We start from the raw sequence: 15,695 nt of genomic DNA, 5'->3' as shown, positions 1-15,695 counted from the left end.
GCGCAAGCGTCTTCACAAAAGATTTTGTTTGATCCCGCATGCGCAGAAGGGAAATCTCACGCAGGGGTGCATAGAAACGTGGCAGGGGCGCACAGCTGCGCCCGCATCCCAAAAATCGCTATCGGAACGGAGCGCCTTACCATTCCAGTAGCAGGCCTTCATTGCACCACTGCCACTAATAAAGTCTACCTTGTGCACTTCCCAAGGCACAAGAGCTTCAAGCTACGGCAGAATTGCCCCCCCTCCCCATGGCACAACTTTCCCCAGGATCTGCTATGTGTCACTTAACTTTAGGGGATGTTCTCCTTCTGTTAACCGACTCTTGCAGCCCAGCTGAATGAGGCTTTAAAGTGGCTTTGGAGAATGTTCTTCCATGGCTTTCAAAGCCTCCAGGAACCGCACAAAAACACACCCCGTTCTTGCATGATTTTCAGAGGCTTAGGAAGCTGTGTAAGGGTATGACCCTCTTGCTTGACCTCTGGAGGGTCCAGAGGCTGTACGAAAGCACCCTTTGGTCTTGCCTAGCCTCCCCAATCTCTGAAAATTGCAGGAGAATGGGGCATGCTTTTGAGAATAGTTATTGAGTATTGGCATAAACCCTGATGTGTTACTCAAAATGCTGCCATGTGTCAGCTTTGACATGCATGTCATAGGTTTGCCAGCACTGTCCTAGACAATGTGTTTTCCTGGTCTAGGCAGGTTTTTTTCAAATCCTGGGCCCTAGACCAGTGTTTCCCAACCTTGGCAACTTGAAGAGGTCTGGACTTCAACTCCCAGAATTCCCCAGCCAGCATTCGCTGGCTGGGGAATTCTGGGAGTTGAAGTCCAGATCTCTTCAAGTTGCCAAGGTTGGGAAACACTGCCCTAGACAATGCAGAGGGTGCTGATACACCTAGAGAGTAGCCAACAGGGCTTGAGAGAAGGAGGATCTCCCCATGGTTCATGCCTTAGAGCTGGCAGGAGGGAAATAGGAAGTGCCGGCAAAAAGTTTGCTTGAGACTACTTAAGTTCTCAGGAACTCAGCTGGCAGCTTCAACCCTGGGGTGGCCAAAATGGCCAGTTTATTTATTAGATTTATACCTTGTCTTTCCACCAAAGTTCAAGGCAGCCTCCATGGAGAACTCCTGTGGTTTTATCCCCACAAAAGCAACCCTGTGAAGTAGATTGGCCTGAAGGAGAGGAGGCCCAAGTCACCTCGTGAATTTCCATGGCTACGAGAAATCTTGACCCTGCTTCTCCCTAGTCCTAGTCCAACACCTTAATCCAGGGGTCTCCAAATTTGGCAACTTTAAAACTTGTGGACTTCAACTCCCATCCATAGCTGGCTGGAGAATTCTGGGAGTTGAAGTCCACAAGTCCACAACAGCTGATCAGTGGAACAATTTACTTCCAGAAGTTATGAATGCTTCAACACTGGAGGTTTTTAAGCAGATGTTGGACAACCATCTGTCTGAAGTAGTGTAGGGTTTCCTTCCCAAGCAGGGGGTTGGATTAGAAGACCTCCAAGGTCCCTTCCAACTCTGTTATTATTATTATTAAGTCTTAAAGTTGCCAAGTTTGAAGACCTCTGTCTTAATCATTTACTATACCTCTACCATCCTGATTGTCACTGGGTGACCCCACCCTAGAAGGGAAGAACGGAGGCGTTATTGGGGTGCAAGTTGGGGTTCCCTGGTATCCCTTTTTCCTGTTGGGCTGTGGGCTGCTTTGGGTTGCCCCCTACCCCCATTGAGGGACCCCCAAATCGTCCTCATAGAGCAAGGCCGCACTGAAAACTGTCAGGGGTTCGTCTGGCGAGTGGGCTAGCCGGCCAGACACGAGATCCACACAGAGGGTCTCATCAGACTCCATGGGGACAATGAGAGTGAAGACTGCCAAAGCACCAGCAGTTGGTTGGCTCTCAGCCACCGGTTTGTTTTCCAATCCTTCCGGCTGATATCCAGCTGAGTCGCTGCGGGCAATGGCCTTGTTGGAAAGTGAGAGCACCGCCTCAATCTTCTCACCTCTGTGCCCAGTCAAAATCACGCTGACCAGATAACGACCAGAAACAGGAGCTGTGAAAATTCCTGAAGGGAGAAAAGGACAGAAGAATCAAGATCATGTGAAGTGATGATACCGCTTTATAAGGCTTTGGTAAGGCCACGCTTGGAATACTGCATTGAGTTTTGGTCACCACAATGCAAAAAGGATGTTGAGACTCTAGGAAGAGTGCAGAGAAGAGGGACAAAGATGATTAGGGGACTGGAGGCTAAAACATATGAAGAACGGTTGCAGGAACTGGGTATGTCTAGTTTAATGAAAAGAAGGACCAGGAGAGACATGATAGCAGTGTTCCAGTATCTCAGGGCTTGCCACAAAGAAGTCAACCTATTCTCCAAAGCACCAGCTGCAGACTCCTTCATGCTATTATGACAACCATCCCCATCCTATCCATTCTTTTCACCTTACATTCACTAACCTGTCTTTGGGTCATAGAAATTGCCATCGTTCAGCAGCACCTTGTCAAAGATAATGGTGCCAGGATTAGCACGCCAGGTTGTCCGAGCTGCTGAGAAGGAGACTTTGGGCATTCTTCCAGGTGGACCTGGTGGTCCTGCAAGAGAATTGGGAGGAGAAAGAATCACCATCTACTACTTGCTTGCTTTCTCCCCCTACCCTATCCTAATCTACCTAAATTTTCAATTTAGAAACATAGAAACATAGAATCATAGAAGATTGACAGCAGAAAAAGACCTCATGGTCCATCTAGTCTGCCTTTATACTCTACTATTTAGTCACATTGGTCCATTTATAGGAAGCATGGCAATCGAAACTGGTCTCCCCCAGCATCTATAATCCAAGCAACAGCCTGTAAATATTATCCTGTTTTCCTTCATTACTCCATTACCCCTACCCAGGGGTGGGGTTCAGCTGGTTTGGACCAGTTCAGCGAACCGGATGCTAATTTTACATCTGGTTCGCTGAACCGGTAGTTGCAAGGACCAGCTGGCACGGTGCATCCTGCCCTGCCCCTTCCAGGAGTCTCCACGCAGCACGTTTTGGATCCCAGATAAATGCAGGGCCTGCACAAGGAGGATTTGGGAGGGTGAAAAACAGGCCACCCAGAAGTTCCGGAAGTCTGGAAACAGGCTCGTTTCCAGGCTCCGGAGGGCCTCTGGAATCCAGGGAGGACATTTTCACCCACCCAGAGGCTCGAGGAAAGCCTCCGGAACCTGGAGAAGGCAAAAAACTGGGCCTCCCAGAAGTCCTGGAAGTCTGGAAATGGGCCTGTTTCCAGTCTCCAGAGGGTTTCTGGAGCCCGGAGAGTACATTTTCAACTTCCCAGAGGCTCGAAGAGAATTTACAGAGCCTGGGGAGGGTGAAAATGCTCCCCACCTGTGGTGCAGGAGGTCAAGCAGACCACACCTGCCATAACCACACCCACCCAGTAACTGGGCAGAGAACCAGTTGCTTACATTTTTGAATTCCACCCCTGTTCCCTTTCCCGTAACCAGTGAAGGGTTACCAACTTTTTAATACCACACTGTGGCGTGGCTTATGCAGGACGACATGCATTTTCTTTCAACATCTTTCAGTGCAAATTGGGTGCTCTGGGGTTGAGCTCCATTTTCATTACCCCATTGCCTCCCCCCCCCCCGGTCCGGGCAGCAGCCCACCCCCTCCCTGTAACATTAGAGAAACAGGGGAGGTGAAATAGACTTTCTGAAAAGGAGAGTTCCATTTATCATAGCGCTGGTATGCTTTACTAACTAGCCATCCCCCTACCAACCAAGTTTAACTTGATTCGGAGAGGGGCGGCATACAAATCTAATAAATAATAATAATAATAATAATTATTATTATTATTATTATTATTACAGTATTATTATTATTATTATTATTATTATTATTATTATTATTAACACTAAACCCCTTTTTCGAGCTGGGGTGGTGCAGTGATTTGAGTGCAGCACAGTAGGCTACTTCAGCTAACTGCTAGCTGTACTTCAGCAGTTCAAATCTCACCACTGGCTCAAGGTTGACTTAGCCTTCCATCCTTCTGAGGTGGGTTGTGGGGGAAATATGCTGATTCTGTAAACCCCTCAGAGAGGGCTGTAAAAGCACCATGAAGCAGTACGTAGATCTAAATGCTAAATGCTATTGCTATTCTGGTAGAGACTTTAGAGCATTTTTGCTACCAATTCTAAACTAATTAGAACACAGGACTTAGTAGTTCCAATTTCTTGGGGTTAAGCCTTCAGTTTCCTCCAAGAATAGAAAAAACTTTTCTTCCAACTTTTCTTGTTATCTGGCCTTTATTACCTTCTTTTCCAGGGAAACCTGCAAAAAAAAAAAGGGAGTCACATGAATACAGGTATACCGATGAGGTGAGATAAGCTATAGCACTGATGGCGAATCTATGGCACACATGCCACAGGTAGCATGTGGAGCCATATCTGACGGCACCTGAGACGGTACTAACCAGCTGATTTTTTGCCTGTTTTCGGCCATTTTCGCTCTCCCCACAGCAAAAACGGGCCAATGGACCAACCGGAAGTTCACCTGTGTATGACTATGTAGTTGATGATTGCTATGACAATGTAGTTTTAAATTAGTTTTTTAACTTTTTAATATTGTATTTGTATTGTATTATTGCTATGTTGTAAGCTGCCCTGAGTCCTCGGAGAGAGGCGGCATACAAATCTAAATTATTATTCTAATATATTATTATTCTAATATATTATTATTATTATTATTATTATTATTATTATTATTATTATTATTATTATTATTATTATTATTATATATTACTATTACTACTGCTACTACTACTACTACTACTATTATTATTATTATTATTATTATTATTATTATTATTATTATTATTATTATTATTTGCTTACCCCCAGTCTCTTTTTCACTGTCATAGGTCTTCAGGAACTTCTGCTTAGGACAGTTGCAGCCAGGCCTCTCACATCTTGGCCTTGAAGGCCTGTGATAATAGAGCTCTGGTTCGATCCGGAGCTCTGTTATCGGCTAAAGAGGCCTTCAGGAAAGACCCTTAGGAAAGGCCTCAACAGCTGATAACAGAGCTCCAGGTTGCTTCAGGCAAACCTTCCTGGCTGCAGAAGAAATGGGCTGATGTGTGCGAGGCCTGGTTGCAACTATCCAAAGGTAATTAGTAAGGCAGCTCCACTTCCTTTTGTTTCCAAACTTCCAATTGGCTCATTGAGCCAATTTTTGCCATCCCCAGGCTTCAGGAGGCTTTCCTGTACCCTGAGGTGAATGAAACGCCCTAGAAATCCGGAGGCTTCAGGGAGGCCTGTGCACATGCGTGGAGGCAGCGGACTGAGGTGTTGTGCGCATACACAGGGCAATAGGTGTGGGCACCTATTATAGGTGTGGGCACACATGCGCACACTATCGCAAGCATGTGCACCCTTTTGATACCTGATCCAAAAAAGGTTCATCATCACTGAGCTATAGTGTCTTGTAGTGATGGGCAAACTGAACCCACACAATTCGGGTCCGTACTGAATTTTGCGATGTTCGGTATGCCGAACCCGAACCCGAAATTTTTCCAAAGTTCGGGCAAAGTTCGGGGTCGTGTTAGGCATTCGGAGCTTTGACGTCACCAGCGGGTTGCTAAGGACGCCAAGGTGATCACTTCCTGGATTCCATGGAATCTAGGAAGTGATCACCTTGGCGTCCTTAGCAACCCGCTGGTGATGTCAAAGCTCCGCCCCCAGAATCTCTTCGTGGGAGGGATTCCCCATTTGGTTCGGGTTCAGCTGAATTTTGCGTAAAATTCGGCCGAACTTGCCAAACCTGAACACCGTTGGGTTCGCCCATCACTAGTGTCTTGCACTTATTATTGGATTGTCTTTGCACTTACTATACAGTGTTAGAAGTTAACACTACAGCTCAAATGAGGAAAACTTGCCCTTAGATGCATCAAGACTGCATTCATAATTGAAAGTTTGGCAATTGTCATTTCCACATACAGGATACCCACAAGAGTACTTTGGTGCTATTCTTTCTATTATCATCCTAATTTAGACCTTCCTTGGGGGTTTTTTAAGCCTTATAAAAAAAAATCTCCAATCTCAATTTCCTTGTAAGAACATCTGTTTAATCCAAGAACTAGACTGCTTTTTTCTTTCTGAAAATCTTGAATTGGGGAAACTCTTATTACTAATATATTTGGCAAGGATGACTATGGAATGAAAGGGAATGAGAGTTTGAAGAGATACAGCATTTACTAAGCAGTAAAATTGATTTTCTTGGGAGCATTGTGTTATTAAAGGTGCCGGCTACAACACCAAGAGTAATTTTATTATCACCTATATTATTATTATTTATGGGGAGTAAAAGTTTTTTTTTATTTTTCTCCACTTTTAAACAGTGCAATATCATATACCTTCAATCTTCAATACAATACAGTGAATTCACATTTAGATTCAGTATTTATCATCCAACCATATGCTGCCTCCTTTACTTTTGTCACCTGGAAAACTTTCATATAAACTTTTTCAATATCATTATACAAATTTACAATCTTAATCCCAGATTATTTATGGGACTGTCTTCTGCCTCATATGTCCCAGTGATTGATCAGGTCACGCAGAGTTGGCCTTCTCTGCATTCTGTCAGCCAATAATGCCAACTGGCGGGACCATGGAAAAGGGTCTTCTCTGTAGTGGCTCTGCACCACCCCCAACCTCCTGGCCTTCCGACAGGCTTTAAAAACATGGCTGTGCCAGCAGGCCTGAGGCCTTTGAGTGACAACATTCTGCTCCGACCAAACAACTATCATTGTTTGAATGATAGATGGATGAATATATATTTTTTAATATTGAGGTTTAAGATTGGTTGGTTGGTTGGTTTGTTTGTTTATTTATTTATTGATTTGATTTGATTTGATTTGATTTGATTTGATTTGATTTGATTTGTATGCCACCCCTCTCCGTAGACTCGGGGCGGCTAACAACAGTAAAAAGACAATATGAACAAATCTAATATTAAAATTAATGTAAAAAACCCCAATTTAAGAAACCAATCATACATACAGACATACCATGCATAAATTTTATAACCCTAGGGGGAAGGGAATATCTCAATTCCCCCATGCCTGACGACAAAGGTGGGTTTTAAGGAGCTTACCAAAGGCAAGGAGGGTGGGGGCAACTCGGATATCTGGGGGGAGTTGGTTCCAGAGGGTCGGGGTCGCCACAGAGAAGGCTCTTCCCCTGGGCCCCGCCAAATGACATTGTTTAGTCAACGGGACCCGGAGAAGGCCAACTCTGTGGGACCTAACTGGTCGCTGGGATTCGTGCGGCAGAAGACGGTCCTGGAGGTATTCTGGTCCGATGCCATGAAGGGCTTTATAGGTCATAACCAACACTTTGAATTGTGACCGGAAACCGATCGGCAACCAATGCAGACTGCGGAGTGTTGGTGTGACATGGGCATATTTAGGAAGGCCCGTGATAGCTCTCGCAGCTGCATTCTGCACGATCTGAAGTTTCCGAACACTTTTCAAAGGCAGCCCCATGTAGAGAGTGTTACAGTAGTCGAGCCTCGAGTTGATGAGGGCATGAGTGACTGAGAGCAGTGACTCCCGATCCAGATAGGGCTGCAAGTGCTGCACCAGGTGAACCTGGGCAAACGCCCCCCTCGCCACAGCTGAAATATGTTTCTCTAATGTGAGCTGTGGATCGAGGAGGACGCCCAAGTTGCGGACCCTCTCTGAGGGGGTTAATGATTCCCCTCCCCAGGGTAACGGACGGACAGATGGGGTTGTCCTTGGGAGGCAAAACCCACAGCCACTCCGTCTTGTCTGGATTGAGTTTGAGCTTGTTGACACCCATCCAGACCCCAACAGCCTCCAGACACCGGCATATCACTTCCACTGCTTCACTGACTGGACAAGGGGTGGAGATGTAAATCTGGGTAATTTTGAATTTGATTTTATTGTACGCCACCCCGAGTCATTCAGGAGAGGGGTGGTTTATAAATATAAGTAAATGAATGAATGAATGAATGAATGAATGAATGAATGAATGAATGAATGAATGAATGAATTTTGTTTCTCACCTGGAGGTCCCTCTAGGCCAGTCTTTCCATCCTTGCCAGGAGGCCCCATCAGGCCTGGAAGGCCCTGTTTTCCCATGGGGCCTGGAAGACCTGGTGGGCCTGAAATTTAGAAGAAAGGACAGTCATTCAAAAGGGAAGATGTTAAAGGATGTACAGCTAGTCCTCAACTTACAACAGTTCGTTTAGTGTCAGTTTAAAAGTTATAGCGGCATTACTGTACAACAAAAAAAAGTGAGTAATGAATGTTTTTCACATTTACGACTATTGCAATGTCTGCATAGTCCCGTGATCAAAATCCAGATGCAACTAACACATATTTATGACGGTCTCAGGGTCCCTGGGTCAGGGAGGGTACCAGTAGCAGGTTGCTAGCAGTACGGTAAAGGACGGCACACCAGTAGCGATCCTATGTGCGCATCTTCAGTTAGCTTGCGTGCAGCTGCCTGCGTCCTAGTGTGTTTTGCTTCTGTGCATGCACGGAAGCAAAAAAAAAAAATCACCCAAATCTCTCACACAACCATCTCCTTGCAAGATTTAGCTTCATGTGCATGTGCTGGGGTGCGCAGGCATGCAAGCTAACTGAAGCTGAGCATCAGTAATAGGAATCTGCCCCCCTGGGGGGAGTACCCTTTCGCAACCTCCTGACAAGCAAAATCAATGGGGGAACCAGATTCACTTAAGGCCCCCTGCAACTAACTCAACAGCTGCAGTGATTCACCTAACAACCATGGCAGGAAAAGTCGTAAAATGGGGCAAAACTCACTTAATAAATGTCTTGCTTAATAAAAGCAAGAGTCCCATCGACTAAACAATGTAGGTTGGCGGAACCCTAAGGGAGGGCCTTTTCTGCTGCTGCCCCGGCTCTATAGAACCAACTCCACCCCCCACCCCCCCGATGTTTGCACTGCTCCCACTCTAATGGCTTTTTGGAAAGCTGTTAAAACATGGCTTTGTCGACAGGCCTGGGGGCCGTGAACTTTAACACCAGATGTGTCCGAATCATGTTGGTTTGGTATGGATGTTTGTTAGATTGTTTTCTTCGTGGGCGGGCAGTTATAATTGGGTTTTTTAGGGTCATGGGGTTTTATTTATTGTTGTTATTCGATTTCTTTTTTATTTTTGTACTATTGTATTGTTTTTATTGTTGTAAGCCGCCCTGAGTCCTATTCAGGACATGAAACATAGAAACATAGAAGATTGGCGGAAGAAGAAGTCCTCATGGTCCATTTATTTATTTTATTTATTTATTAGATTTGTATGCCGCCTCTCTCCATAGACTCGAGGCGGCTCACAACAATAATAAAACAGTATATAATAAACAAATCTAATATTTAAAAAGTATCTAAAAGTATCTAGACTGCCCTTATACTATTTCCTGTATTTTATTTTAGGATGGATATATGTTTATCCCAGGCATGTTTAAATTCAGTTACTATGGATTTACCAACCACGTCTGCTGGAAGTCTGTTCCAAGCATCTACTACTCTTTCAGTAAAATAATATTTTCTCACGTTACTTCTGATCTTTCCCCCAACTAATCTCAGATTGTGCCCCCTTGTTCTTGTGTTCACTTTCCTACTAAAAACCCTTCCCTCCTGAACCTTATTTAACCCTTTAACATATTAAAATGTTTCGATTATGTCCCTCCTTTCCCTTCTGTCCTCCAGACTATACAGATTGAGTTCATGAAGTCTTTCCTGATACGTTTTATGCTTAAGACCTTCCACCATTTTTTTCGCCTGTCTTTGGACCCGTTCAATTTTATGAATATCTTTTTGTAGGTGAGGCCTCCATAGAAGTCGAATCAATTAAAAGAAACGTGGGGCTCAATTGAGGTCGTAAGTCGGAGACAACCTGTACTGCCACCAATCTTGATTCCTACCTCAGGTGAAACGCTACTACTCCTAGTTCCCCTTTCCCCATTGGAGCTGCTAAAAAGCCGCTCCGAGTCTTCGGAGAGGGGCGGCCTACAAATCTAAAAATTAAAATTAAAATTAAAATTAAAATTAAAATTAAAATTAAAATTAAAATTAAAATTAAAATTAAAATTAAAATTAAAATTAAAATTAAAATTAAAATTAAAATTAAAATTAAAATTAAAATTAAAATTAAAATTAAAATTAAAATTAAAATTAAAACTAAAACTAAAACTAAAACTAAAATTAAAATTAAAATTAAAATTAAAATTGAAAATAAAAATAATAAAAAATTAAAATAATTAAAATTAAAATAATAAAAATAATAATAAAAATAAAAATAAATAATAAAAATAAAAATAAAAATAAATAATAAAAGTACCTGTCATGTCCTGTAGCGTGAGGTCGTGCAGCTGACCCTTCAGGGTATGTAGGGAGCCATTGAGAGTACTGAGGTGGCGGTGAATGGTGCCCAGCTGGCTGCCGTGGATCTTCTCCAACATGGCTCCGTGGCTGCGCAGAGTCCCATTGACTTCGTGAATGCAGCCCCACAGAGCCGAGATGTGCTTGTCCAGACCTTCCTTGATCTTGCGCAAGCTCCCCGAGACGTGGTCTAGCCGTTCACAGGTGCCTTCCAGCTTAGTCAGCCGCTCCGCCAGACCCCCAGAGGCCCTCCGGCAGTCTGAGGCCTCCACTTGTAGGGTGCCGCTGAAGCGCTGGATCTCGTGGCCCAGGTCCTGGAAGCGCACATCGCTCTCGCCCACGTGCTCTGTCACCTCCTGCTGCACGCGGTTGATCTCCGTGATGATGCGGTCCTTGGTCGTGCCCAGTTCGTGGATGTCCGTTTCGTGCTTTTCCACCGTGGCCTGCAGCCCAGCCAGGGTCTCGTTGAGCGAGCTGAAGCCCAAGATCACCTCGGACAGCTCTCCCTGCAACGACTGGAGGTGGATGGTGGAGCTGCCGCCAATCACGCTAAAGCCGTCCAAAGGTTTCGAAGTCTCACCTTGCTCCGTAGCCAGTTCTGGCTTTCCCCCCATTGGCCGGCAGGCTGATTGACAGGTTTCCACCTGCTCCCGGAGCTGCACCATTTCTCCCCATAGCTGGGAGCAGCTCTGACTGCAGGGGTGGTGTTCCAACCTCTTCACCCCTTCCTCCAATTTATCCAAGCGCTTATTGGTGCGGTTGGAGTAACGTATTAAATCCGGCGGACCCGCACTCATGGAAATCACCACCCGGTTCTCAAGCTCGCCGATTTCTCCCGCCAGTTTGCCAAGGGTTTCGCTGTTCGCCCCCACCAAGCCTTGCAGGTTGCGCAATTTCCCCGACACGTCAAGCTGGTGGACGTTGGAGCCCAGCAACCTCAGTTGGCCCTCGTTGTCCAGCACACGCCGTTCGAGGTCACTTAAGATGTTGCTGATTTGAGAGTCCTGGTTGCCCGGCTCGGTGCAGATCTGGGTGCAGGCGTGAACGGAGACACGGACCCGCTCCAGCGCCCCCTGCTGCTGCAGGCTGCTGTCCTTCAGCCCACCGATGTCCCGCGACAGATTGGCCAAGGCTCGGCCCACATGGTTCTGGAACTCGTTCAGGCGGGAGAAGAGGAAGTCGACCTGCGTCTCGGCCCGGCCGAGTCGATCGCCTGCTCCATGGAGCATGACCTGCAAGTCCTCCAAGTGCTCCAACAGGCTGCGCTGGGTGGTGTTGACGCGGCTCTCCACCTCGGTCATTCGCCTGTCCACACTCCAGGGTGCCTGCGGCAGGGCCGATGGTTGTGGCCGGCCTCCCACATTCTCATTAAGGTCTGCTACCGAATCGGACACTGTTTCCAAACCACGCTCCAGCTTGCCCACCCGACTCTCCAGCTGAGGGCAGCATGCCTTGGGCAGCTGCTCGGCTAGGCGGGTGACATGCTGCTGGACGGTGCTCATGGCTTCGCGGTTCCGCTGGTCCAGGGAGGAGACCAACTTCTCCAGAGCTCGCAGTCGGTCCCGGTCCTCGGTTTGCTGTCGCTTCATCCCCTCCACGCCGGTCAGGCAGGTGGCACAGGAGTCCTGTAAGCGCAGCTCCACTTCCCGCAGGACCTCGCCTCGGACGTCCACCCCACCACCGCCGCCTGTTCCTCGCCCGTTCTCATGGTTGGTGATGCGGTTGTCAAGGCGCTGCAAGTGGCGCTGGATCTCATTGAGGGTTTCCTTCATCTCCGGATGCGCGGCGGCATCTGCTGGCTGCTGTTTGCCATTCAAAGATGTCTCCACTGCCCGGCGCACATCTTCGGTCAGTTTGACGTTATTGGCCTGCATGGTGGACTGCAAGTCGTGCAGTTGCTTGGTTAGGCTCTGCACTTTTTCTTCCAGCTGTTGGACTTTCGCCGAGTCCCGGTGTCCTAATCGGAGAGATTGAAAAGTGCAGTCAGGGCACTTTGGATTGAATTTATCAGTTTGACAAAACAGCGGGGAACTTAAACCCGAGTGGCTCGCTTAACTCTTAAGGCAGCTTGTTCTCTGAACCTGCTTCCCCTCCTCTTGTTTGGAGGGCAGTGTGTATAACAGTGATGGCAAACCTATGGCACGGGTGCCACAGGTGGCACGCAGAGCCATATAGAATAGAATAGAATAGAATTTTATTGGCCAATTGTGATTGGACACACAAGGAATTTGTCTTGATGCATATGCTCTCAGCGTACATAAAAGAATAAGATACATTTGTCAAGAATCATGTGGTACGACACTTAATGATTGTCATAGGGGTCAAATAAGCAATGAAGAAGCAATATTAATAAAAATCTTAGGATATAAGCAACAAGTTACAGTCATACAGTCAACATGGGAGGAAATGGGTGATAGGAAGGATGAGAAAAACTAGTAGAATAGAAGTACAGATTTAGTAGAAAGTCTGACAGTGTTGAGGGAATTATTTGTTTATTATCTGCTGGCACATGAGCTGTTGCCCTAGCTCAGCTCCAATATGCATGTGTGTGCTGGCCAGCTGATTTGTTGTTCGCATAGAGGCTCAGGGAAGGCGTTTTTGGCTTCCAGAGAGCCTCCAGAGGGATGGGAGAGGGTGTTTTACCCTCCCCCAGCTCCAGGGAATCCTTTGGAGCCTGGGGAGGGCAAAACACGAGCCTACTGGGCCCACCAGAAGTTGGGAAACAGGCCGTTTCTGACTTCCAGAGGGCCTCTGGGGGGCGGGTGAAGTTGTTTTCGCCCTCCCCAGGCATTGAATTATGGGCATGGGCACTCATGCATGCGTAATAGCACATGTGCGTGCTCTTTTGACACCCGAGGAAAAGAAGGTTCGTCATCACTCGTGTATAATGCCAATGATCAAGCCATGATGGAAGTTAAATCCAACACTTCTATTTGAGATGCCCTATATTGGGAAACACTAATAGAAAAGAATATATGGAGTTCGGGGTTGGACAGTGGTGCCCTCTCTTAAGGGCTTGGCTCTTTGAGTGCAGATGTTTCACTGTGTCTGCTAAACCAGTGTTTCCCAACCTTGGCAACTTGAAGATATTTGGACTTCAACTTCCAGAATTCCCCAGCCAGCAAATGCTGGCTGGGGAATTCTGGGAGTTGAAGTCCAAATATCTTCAAGTTGCCAAGGTTGGGAAACACTGTACTAAACGGAGCAAACTCACATTTCTTTGCACTGGTGTTACCTAGTTGAATAATGAACCATCTGCAAACAACTAACCAATCTCAGAGAGCACCGAGGACTCCAGACGAGGAAAGAGAGCAGGAAAACCTTGAGCTAAATATCCCTCTGGTCCAGTGATGGCGAACCTTTTTTGGCTGGGGTGCATGCACACAATAGCGTGGGCGTGTGTGTCCACACCCATAAGGCAATGCACGCACATAACCCTCACACTGCCCCTGCACATGTCCAGTACTGCCCCCCTGCATGTGCCCCAGGCCTCACTGAAACCTCTAGACCAGACCTGGGCAAGGGGCGGCCCGCGGGCTGCATCCGGCCCGCCCGCTGTCTGTGACTGGTCCGCAGAGGTCAGGATCCACTCCAGTGCGAGGATGAAAGAGCTCACTGCATCTGCCAGAACTCCTCCGGTTCCTGCTTTCCTGATGAATCATGAGAAAAGCAGGAACCGGAGGAATCCCAGCAGACTCGGTGAGCCCTTTCATCCTCGCACTGGAGTGGACCCCGACCTCCTACAAAGAGCGTCCGAACACAGAAACCACGCAAACACTCCAGCACAGTGACTGTGTTGCACCGTGTTGCCGCAAAGCAAACAATTAGGGGTCTGTAGAGTGGGTCTGGGTGTTTAGGTCAGGCCAGGGTCTGGGTCTTTACAGTATTGGGTAGAACTGAGTTAATTATATTAGTCCGGCCCTCTAAAACCATCCCAAATTCTCATGCGGCCCCATGGCAAAATTAATTGCCCACCCCTGCATCTGGACCCTGCTCAGGTAGGCCTGCTGGGCTCTTTTCCAGAGTTCAGGAGGCTTTCCTGAAGCCTGGAGAGAGTGAAAACAGCCGAAAAGAAGGTTGAAAATCAGCTGACAAGCGCGTATATCTGCGCTGGAGCTGACATAGGCCTCGCGTGCCCTCAGATATGGCTCCACCGTGCCATAGGTTTGCCATCACTGCTCTAGTCTATCAGCACAAGGCCCGTGAATTAAGCAAATGCTTAACAACCCCTGAGATATTGGAACCCTGCTATCATGTCTCCCCTGGTCCTTCTTTTTATTAAACTAGACATGCCTAGTTCCTGCAACCGTTCTTTATAAGTTTTAGCCTCCTGTCCCCTAATCATCTTTGTCGCTCTTCTCTGCACTCTTTCTAGCGTCTCAACATCCTTTTTGCATTTTGATGAACAAAACTGGATGCAGTGTTGCAAGTGTGGCCTTACCAAGGCCTTATAAAGTGGTGTTAACACTTAGAAACATAGAAACATAGAAGACTGACGGCAGAAAAAGATCTCATGATCCATCTAGTCTGCCCTTATACTATTTTCTGTATTTTATCTTAGGATGGATATATGTTTATCCCAGGCGTGTTTAAATTCAGTTACTGTGGATTTATCAACCACGTCTGCTGGAAGTTTGTTCCAAGGATCTACTACTCTTTCAGTAAAATAATATTTTCTCATGTTGCTTTTGATCTTTCCCTCAACTAACTTCAGATTGTGTCCCCTTGTTCTTGTGTTCACTTTCCTATTAAAAACACTTCCCTCCTGGACCTTATTTAACCCTTTAACATATTTAAATGTTTCGATCATGTCCCCCCTTTTCCTTCTGTCCTCCAGACTATACAGATTGAGTTCATTAAGTCTTTTCTGATACGTTTTATGCTTAAGGCCTTCCACCATTCTTGTAGCCCATCTTTGGACCCGTTCAATTTTGTCAATATCTTTTTGTAGGTGAGGTCTCCAGAACTGAACACAGTTTTCCAAATGTGGTCTCACCAGCACTCTATATAGCAGGATTATAATCTCCCTCTTCCTGCTTGTTATACCTCTAGCTATGCAGCCAAGCATCCTACTTGCTTTCCCTACCGCCTGACTACACTGTTCACCCATTTTGAGACTTTCAGAAATCACTACCCCTAAATCCTTCTCTACTGAAGTTTTTGCTAACACAGAACTGCCAATGCAATACTCAGATTGAGGATTCCTTTTCCCCAAGTGCATTATTTTACATTTGGAAACATTAAACTGCAGTTTCCATTGCTTTGACCATTTATCTAGTA

At 46.3% G+C, this 15,695-nt stretch overlaps 1 protein-coding gene across 1 annotated transcript in view; it reads right to left on the bottom strand.

The window, feature by feature from the left end:
• Nucleotides 1-808: 808 nt before the first annotated feature.
• Nucleotides 809-15,695, bottom strand: part of EMILIN1 (elastin microfibril interfacer 1) — a 39,027-nt gene continuing 24,140 nt past the window's right edge. Inside the window, exons 4-8 of the mRNA XM_070734964.1 lie at nt 10,375-12,372; nt 8,077-8,175; nt 4,303-4,320; nt 2,459-2,593; nt 809-2,066 (exon numbers count right to left, since the gene is read on the bottom strand). Of these exons, the coding sequence (XP_070591065.1) occupies nt 1,720-2,066; nt 2,459-2,593; nt 4,303-4,320; nt 8,077-8,175; nt 10,375-12,372 (2,597 nt within the window). The 3' untranslated portion in view covers nt 809-1,719. The remainder of the gene's footprint in view (nt 2,067-2,458; nt 2,594-4,302; nt 4,321-8,076; nt 8,176-10,374; nt 12,373-15,695) is intronic.

This window comes from Erythrolamprus reginae, chromosome 1, assembly GCF_031021105.1.
Source record: "Erythrolamprus reginae isolate rEryReg1 chromosome 1, rEryReg1.hap1, whole genome shotgun sequence".
Taxonomy (NCBI): domain Eukaryota; kingdom Metazoa; phylum Chordata; class Lepidosauria; order Squamata; family Dipsadidae; genus Erythrolamprus; species Erythrolamprus reginae.
This window is presented reverse-complemented; position numbering and strand designations above follow the sequence as displayed.